General features: G+C 44.7%; 1 protein-coding gene across 1 annotated transcript; it reads left to right on the forward strand.

Moving 5' to 3' along the window:
* The first annotated feature begins 299 nt into the window (after positions 1–299).
* On the forward strand, positions 300–5,287 carry CD180 (CD180 molecule). Its single transcript, XM_010218863.2, has 3 exons — positions 300–386; positions 2,716–2,882; positions 3,562–5,287. The coding sequence occupies exons 1-3, from the start codon at positions 300–302 to the stop codon at positions 5,285–5,287; spliced, it is 1,980 nt and encodes a 659-aa protein (XP_010217165.2).
* The last annotated feature ends 3,777 nt before the right edge of the window (positions 5,288–9,064 follow it).

Raw genomic sequence — 9,064 nt, forward strand, 5'->3', positions numbered from 1 at the left:
TTGTCTTACATGAACATAAAGATGAATTTCTCTCGCCTTCCTTGTTTTATACCTACTCTGTCTGAGAAAAACATCAGTGTACAGTCATTTGACTATATTTAAAGCAAGGAAGTTCCTCTCTCACTCTGAAACTGCCATTTCTGCTGGTGCCAAGCCTGGGAGTTTTGGCAAGCGCTCCTTTCTTACAGCCTGCTTTCTAACAGTTACTGCTCCAGTTTGCCTCAACCTTGCTTTCCTCTTCTACTTTGATTAAGAGAAGGTATCAGAAGATCACCCCTATTAGGAATACACTTAACACAATGGCTGTTTTTTTATACCTGCTGGTTCTCACAGCACTGGTCTGCGCTGGCCGGGAAGACAGCACGGCGGACACGATGTGCACCGAGGTGAGTGATGGGCACTGCTCTCTGCTGAGATAAAGGAATCTTTTATGGAGATGATCAGTCTTGGAGGCCTACTTGTGTGCTGACATCTGATTGTTTTAAATTGCTGAGAGGTTTTCTCAGGGGGATCTGAAAGCCTTTATCAGAGAAATAAAGCGGATGTCTTGAAATGTGCTGGGTTAAATCAGTCACTCACGCAGGCGCTCACTTTCCCTTGCTCATTCTCACACATGTCCATGCACCATCGCTATCTCTTTTTCATTTGCCCTTTTACTCTCCAGAAAGCTTGAAAGATGACAAAATCTCAGAGGGATATTTATAGCAAGTATCAGAGCTAGACAGAGAACAGATTTGAGGATTTTGTCTCTTATGCTATGCTCTATACAGGAATTTGTAGAGGATGCAGTGATGGTGTCTCTTGCTCATAAATGGGTATTTGCAGTATAGGACTTGCTGTATCAGATGAAAACAGTGAGAACAAGAAAAACAGCTTTTCCTCCCTGCCAGGGTCAGCAGGAAAGAAGCCCATAGCATTTTTTTTTCTTCAAACTGCATGTTACAGCAGCCAGTTCCATGGGGTCTTTTTTGCTCATCAGTACTAAAGGCCCCGGCTTTATCCCAGCCTGCCTTCGTCTGTTTCTGTAGTGACATGATCTAGGTGCCTGTGGATGGACACCCAGCCCGTGCATCACTGGGAGGAGAGGAGCTGGCTCTGCACCTGCTGCCACCGTGGCCCGGGGACGTGGCCCCACCAGAGCCCAATGCCCCCCACGGAAGGGGGTGGCCAAGGAGCCTCCCCTGACCTTCTTCTTGTTAGAGCTTTTCCTTCTTCAGTGGGGCTGTTCAATGAGTGCATTCCTGCCTGGTCTCCCATCCTGCCAGAGGGCAGTAGCTCTGCTTGGTCTTCAGCAGCCAGGCAATGCACATGTGGCCAGGTCTGCACAATGCACCATGCCCCGGGGGGCTGCACACTCGCACCCAAACAAAAACGCAGGGCAGCCCCAGAACACAAATCATTTGTACCTTAGCATCTCTCCTCACACAAAGGCCTCCTGTCAGCATTGCACAGGCAGCTCCTTCCCTGGGCAGCCCTCAGGAGGCAGTGGATAGGGCTGCCCGGCCAGGCTGGAGCGCACGGCTGCACACACGGCAGAGCGCTCCAGCCACGAGCTCGTGGTCTCCTATGGTGGCCCTTTCAGCTGCATGCTGCCCAAGGTAACCCCAAAGCTGCAAATTATACCCCAAGATGTTGGTGCACTTAGTTTAAATAATGTTTCTCTTAGCTAAGAGATGGTGAGACAGAGAAACACTGTGGTCAGATTAGCCAACCATTTAACATGTACTCAGAGCTCCTGCCCGCTTGTGCATGAGTCAAGTCTGAGCTTCCTGGCAGATGTTTGCAAAGCTGCTGCTGCCGCCAAGCTTGTCCAGAGACCTCATCCCTCCCAGTCGAGCCTCGTGCACCAAATAATTTTAGTGGATTCAGCAGGGGCAGGAGGGTGCTGCTGGTGGTCTCAGCCTCACTTGCCTTGTGCTGCACTGCGTGTGTTAACTACTGATCACTGCTGTGCAGCCCCTGGCAATGCTCAATACATTGAGCATTTCTGTTGCTTGAAACAGCAGCACCAGGCGATTCTAGGGCTGGGTTTCCATGCGTGGATCCACATCCATAGGCCCAAGCCTTGATCAACTGCAGTGCTATCTTTGCGCCACTGCCCGGAGACACAGGCAGATCAGATATGTTTAATTCCTTTGGTATTCAAAGAGTAGACTTTTCCACATAACAGTTTTTGTTGTTGTTGGTTTTTCTTCCACTTAAACTGAAAAGTCTACATAGAAAATTCGAAGACTTGCTGTGTCGGATATTATCAACACCAGCAAGAGCCAAACGTTCCTACCATTCTCTCACAGCAGCTCAAATCCTATTAACCTGAACTTTTCTAGGCCTGCTCTTCTTCCTCCACTCTGCAAGATTCTCATGAAGTTTAGATTAAGCTGTCTTACAGAATTCATGAAAAATAATATTAAAAGTACTTTGTGAAAGGTCTTTCTTATGGATTAATAATTCATCCAGAACAATAAAGATTATTCATATGTGTTAACTGTGAGAAGCACAATAGTACAGATGGGACGCTTCAGATCAGTACAAGAGCTATTCAAAAGCACTCCATATAGTCTTGGGATTCTGCATTTCAAGCCTATCTTAAGATTTCACAGTTATGATTGCTACATTTTTAAATAATTCAAAATTCTCTTTGCTTTTTAAAGTGTGCAACTTACATATTTATATTCAGAGTCTGTATTTTAGAGGTTAACTATGTATTTTCCACAGATTACAGTCAATAAAAGCTATAGCTGTGAAGGTTTAGGTCTGACAGAAATTCCTGAACAGCTACCTGTCACCACAGAAATCCTCGACTTCAGCTTCAACTTGCTTCCTACCCTTCACAATTCAACCTTCTCCAAGCTGAACAGTCTGTTATCCTTGGATCTAACAAGGTACAGTAGATCATCCTCACCTTCTTGTGAGGTCTCATTGGTCAACACTGTCCACCCTCACTCAGAGGTGAAGGCTCCCAGAGCCCACAACAGCACAGGGAAACTGGCAGTACCATCTCCAGGCAATTGCTAGCATTTTCGTGAACCAAGATTGTTACAAGTGGGCTGCTCCTCCAGTAACTGTCATTTGCTGGAGAATGGGTGAAATACCTTTTCCACACATTGCAGTTGCTAAGACCAACAACATGACTAGAATGACTTTTTAATTCACTTTTCCTTAAAAATGTTGTTCATAAAACCTGAGCAAAGATAGGTTCAGTGCTTATAAGTGCTCATCTTTTCTCTAGAAAAAGATATTTTAATAAAATTAAGTTTGACACTAAAAAAAACCGTCATGTCTCCCTGACTTCCACTAATGTCTCCTTAACAGGGATTTTGCACTCATCATTTCAGGGCAGTTTTCTCTGCTGTAATACAGCTTCCTCATGAGGACTCTGCATTTAAAGTGAGTTTACCAATCCTAGGTGAGAGCCCTTTGCAGAGGAAATCATTGTTTTATTCTGGCAAAGGCTGTTGATTATGAGCTTTTACATCCCCGAAATGTCATTTGGGTTACCATGTAGTAATGGAAACTGCTGAGGTGACAGATAACTGATGCTGGCTCTGTTGTTTTCTCGAGGTGTCAGATCAGCTGGGTGTACGAGGATGCCTTCTACAACAACCACCGGCTGCACACCATTGTGCTCACTGGAAACCTGCTCCTGTTTCTGTCCGACACAGCATTTGTCGGCCCCCAGTCCCTGAAGCAGCTTGTATTAACACAGACAGGAATAAGCAAACTGTCCTTTATTCCCATGACAAATCTAGACAGCTTGGACACGCTTATCTTGGGCAGCAACCACATCTCTTCATTGCAGCTGCCTCCCAACTTTCCAACTCAGAACCTCCACTATCTTGATTTCCAAATGAACAACATAAGAACAATCACAGCAGAAGATGTCAGTGTCCTGCAGAAGACCAGTAACATAACACTCATCTTTAAAGGCAATGACATTTTGTACATTGAACCTGGGGCTTTCCAGTCCAGTTTCTACAGTGTGGATTTTGGGGGCTGCATCAACATCCCGGGGATCTTGGCAGGGATGCGGAACTCCTCAGTCCACACGCTTTGGCTGGGAACATTTAATGATGTGGAAAAGGAGTCCTACTTAAGCCCTGACAACTTACAAGGCCTCTGCAACATCACTGTACAGGATGTCTATCTGCATCTCCGGCACTTTGAAAACCTTAATGCTGCCACATTTCGCTGTATGACCAAGCTGCGGAAGCTGGACCTGACTCACACGCACATCAGCGCCTTGCCCCCTGACATCAGTGGTATGATGGTGCTCACGGAGCTGGTTCTCAACAAGAACTTCCTCGAGCACCTCTGCAATGCCAGCGCAGCTGCCTTCCCCTCCCTCACACACCTCTACCTCCGCGGAAACACGCACACGCTGCAGCTGGGCTCTGGCTGCTTGCAGAAAGCAGCAAAGCTTCAGCATCTCGATTTAAGCCACAGCCACATTGAAAGCTCCAACTGCTGCAGCGAAGCACTAAGCGGGTTGAGCAGCCTTCGGTACCTGAACCTGAGCTACAACTCCAGACTCCACGTTGGTGACGAGCTCTTTAGGGAAGGTGCTAACTTGGAGGTGCTGGACATAGCTTTCACCCAGCTGCACATCAGCAGTTCACAGGGGCCTTTCCGAAATCTTCATCTCTTGCAAGTCCTGAATCTTTCCTCCTCCCAGATCAACAGTAGCATTTCCCATCTCTTTAAAGGCCTGGAAAAGCTAAGGGTCTTGGACCTCAGTCAGAATATCTTTGAGTCAGGGATCATGCCAAAGAGCAAACTGCTTCAACAGTTAACCGGTTTAGAGGTACTGATTTTAGCATCCTGTGAATTGACAGCAATAGATGGCCAAGCATTTCACTTCCTCAGGAAGCTGAGGTACGTTGATCTGAGCCACAACAAGCTCACCACATTCAGCACAGATGCATTTTCACATCTTAAGAGCGTCTATCTCAATTTTGCCCACAATAGGATTCAGATTATACAACGTGACAAGCTAGTGTCCCTACCTGGCCACAGTGTAATCAATTTAAGTTACAATCCTTTGGAGTGCACTTGCTCCAATATTGATTTGATCACCTGGTACAAGGAGAATCTGGATAAAATTGAAGACCCTGAAGAAACAACATGTTCTGAACCCAAATCATTAGCTGGTGTTCAGTTATCTACTGTTACTCTCTACTGTGGGATCAGCACTATGGGGATCATTGCAGCTGTCCTGGGCATTTTGCTGTGCGTTGCCCTCTTCATCTGGAGTGCTCGCTCTTTCAAGCAAAGATACCAGCAAATCTAAAGTCTACAACAGACATAAAATGTCAAGAAAACAGCAATTCAATTAGGATGAAAAACAACCTACAGTTTTCGTTCCTAGCCTGTATTTTGTTTAACTTTTGTAATGCTTTTTCAATTTCCATTACAATTTTAGCAAAACAAAAATATCCTTATTTCATCAGGTCTTGAAAACTAAAATTGTGCCTTGAGCCTAGAACTTGAGTAACTTCTGCTATGGAGATGCCTGCACAAACAGGCTGTATTATCAGGTTCTCTCTGATTTCCTGCAAATCTGTTTGAAATTTGGAAAGTATCTTGCCATCCCCTCAAACCTCTCTCTATCTGTCTCTATGATAAACGAGGACTATCAAAAATATCATCTTTAACCCCAAAACTTGTAAAATTAGTCAAAATCTGGGGGAACTTGGCACTACAGATGCCTGCACTTGTGAAAAGCAGCTGACACCAACAGCTAAGAGACTTCACCAAACACGTGTTTGCCTTTCAGTGCTGGGTCAATGAGGGACAGGGCAGAGGGGCTGTTTCCTCCAGCTGCGGAACAGGAAAGAAAAGCAGAGATTGCCAAGGGGAAGGCATGGCAGGAAGCAGGAATGTGAGCACAGAGGCGTGCATGGTGCTCACAGCTATTTTGTGTCACCTCTGCTGCCTGAATTCCTGGAGTAATGTAAAGACACACTCTTGGTTCCAACAGGACATGCTAAAGCTGGGCGGGAGGGAAGGCAAAATGAATTTACTGCTATTTACTCTTGGGAAGCTTCTGAATTCCCCTTCCTGACACCATTAGTGAACACAGCCAGTGGCAGCACAGAGCATGTGTATTTGGCCATGGGTCTGATGAGGCCTATGATGAGAACTTACTGTGTCTTCTCATCTAACCTGGGTTATTATAATGCAACTTCTGGCCCTATTGCCTCTACAACAAGCTACCTTCAAGGTAGAGAGGTGCTTGTTTCCAGGGTGTCTCCGCAGAAGGACACAACCTTCTTGTGCATTTCCTGAAGGTCACACTTACTCAGTGAGGCAAGGAAACAGAGCTCCCTTCCAGCACTTTCTACAGGGGCTTCAAATTCAGTGACAGCCCTTGCCCCAGAAGCATTTCCTCTAAAATTTCCTTCATAATATACTATCTTTGAATTCAAAGATTTCTGCTGGAAAATTTCTGCCCCATTCTTCAGAAACAACCAACAAGAACAGCTGGTATTTCTTGTCAAATAAAAAACTCCTATTTGAGCAGCCTTTTTTAACTTCTCCAAGTTTAATACTCAGGTATCGAACATTCCTGGAGCCGGGCTCCAACACACAGGCTCCAGCTGCTCTGCGACGCCGTCGATCGCGCCTGCGGCCTGCGTCGCCGTACGGCGCCGCCTCCCGCGGCCACGCCGGCCGCCGCACACACGGTGCTTTCTGATGTTTCTTCTCCAGATGACTATAAACACGTCCATATTTTGGGCAGCAGGACACGGCTGGCTTTCACAAGCTTGTGTTGCTCATAGGCATTCCCTGTTTCTGCTGCCACTGAAGAACAATCCACAAAAAGCTTTCCCTGACCCTGCAAGCGTGCGCTTCAGTTTGAACTGAAAAAGCAGAGCATCAAAGCAGGCTGGGGCAGCTTACATCAGACATGGGTTTCCTCAAAGGCTGATCTGACAAATGTCACCGAGCAAGGCACACTATCAAAGAGTTCCTCTACTCGTCTTTGAGAGGCTCTGGAGACAGCCTAGAAATGAAAGGCACCTTTTTCCCTCCCTCTGCAAACACAACTGGTTAAACAAGCTAACTCCAGGAATTGCATTAGCTAATAATGCAATCTGCAAAAGAGAAAATTGCCTAACAGGGCAGTTTAAGTGCTATAAGAACTCCAACAACCTTAAGTTTTTGCTTTCCAGCATTAGCCTTTAACAGTGAGCATTAGCCTTTAATATGAGCTCTAATATGAGCTCCCATGCACATGCATGCCCCAAAACAGATGTGTGTCTCAAATGGCTTTTTTTCTAAAGTTGTGGAAAGTATTTGTAAAGAAAGCAATGGATAAATAGTATAGTTTAAAGGAAGTATGACACAGTTTAGAACTTGAAAATGCCGCTAAAAATTGCTTCAAATTGGCAGGCAATTTGCTTCAAATTATATACACACACGTTTATATATAACCTGATTATATACCTACAAATATGAGCAACTTCAGTACCAGCACAACATTCAGTTTTACCCTCACTTTCTGAAAAATGTCCCCCTTTCCTGTCCTACTCATCCTGCTCAGCACAAGTTATTTTTTATAATAATCATCATAGAGTCATTTGTTGACATTTTAATTTTCTCTTGAATGACTTTCCGCATGACCTGCTCAGAGCAGGATCTTTGCTTTTTCATTTGTCTGTAAAACACCAACACTTTTCAGCAACAGTGCTTGGACTGCCTACGCCGTGTATTTCAAGATACACAACCCCTGAATATAGGAGCTGTTTATTCTCAAGGAATGTTTTGTATGACTAACATGCCACAATGTCCAGATCATGTATTAAAGTTCTGTAAAGTCAAAGATTCTGAGATTATTTAGCCAGGGTATAAATGGGATTTGGCATTAAAATTTATTTTGCTTTATAGAATTTACCCAATTATGCTCTGATCTCATGCAGTCAATCATTTTAAGACAGGACTTTTATCTCCTATTTTTCAAATAGAGCCAAGGATCCAACACACAAAGACACCAAGTGAATTGCCTGGGGTGAGTGGTAGCAAAACAATTAAACTTGCAACAATCTTGGCTTCTGGGCTAGACACCACCAAAACTCTGGTACAGTACAAATCTAAATAATGTTCTGCAAAACAGAATTCAATCTGAGTATTTGCAGAGAGAAGATACTCCATCAGATTTTAGCTAATAAGTTTCATTCCAAAGATTAGTAAGCATTTACCTTTTTTTCAATCTTACAAAAAATTCAGAGCCCAGTTCTTCTTTCCCCAACTGTGCTGAAACATATTATCAATAAGATACAATTCAGCTTTTGAAAAAAGGTTTTATACAGGGTGATTGGTGGCAGGCCAATTCTTAAATCCACAGACTTAAAAGAAGATCCTAATGTGGATGATGTGTCTTTAAGCTCTTTCTCATATTCACCATCTGAGTCCATGCCTGGAAAAGAATGAGGTGACATCCTTTTCCAGTCACTTACTTGTACTATACTTGCCAGTCTCTTAAAAGCACAACTGAAAATCCCCAACATGTGCAGGCTATGGCCTCCTCTGGAGGCTTTCTCAAACATCCTCGTGCTCCCCCATCTAGACCACACCTGCTTTTTCTGTGTGCCAGATCTTACCTTCATCTTTACCCACTTCTCTCTTGTCCCTTGGTAGTCTGTGTCCTGCTTTGCTATCTCTGCAACCTTCTCCACCCATCCTGATTCTCCCAACTCTTAGCAACCTGATCTCTAACCTCTAGTGTCACATCCTACTCTCCATTCATTCAAACCCCTTCTCTGCCTAAGTCTTCACTTGAGTTTGCCAGCGCTCAAACACTGCTGTACAGGCAGTCACTGAAGAGAGGAATTAAAAAAAAAAAAAAAAAAATCATACTAACCCCAGCCATGAACTGTGGGACACACATCCACATCGCCTTGGTGGAGGCAGGTCGATCACACTATATCCCTTTCACACCCTGAAAGGACACCCACCCCAGGTGAGTGCAGAGCCACTTTTCCCACGGTGATAGAAGTGAGGTTGAGAAGCCACAGCACACGAGGAACGGGTAACCTCCTGACTTGTTTCTCCTCAACAGAAACCC

This window comes from Tinamus guttatus, unplaced genomic scaffold (assembly GCF_059628265.1).
Source record: "Tinamus guttatus ecotype Peru unplaced genomic scaffold, ASM5962826v1 Tinamus_guttatus_pri_ptg000277l, whole genome shotgun sequence".
Taxonomy (NCBI): domain Eukaryota; kingdom Metazoa; phylum Chordata; class Aves; order Tinamiformes; family Tinamidae; genus Tinamus; species Tinamus guttatus.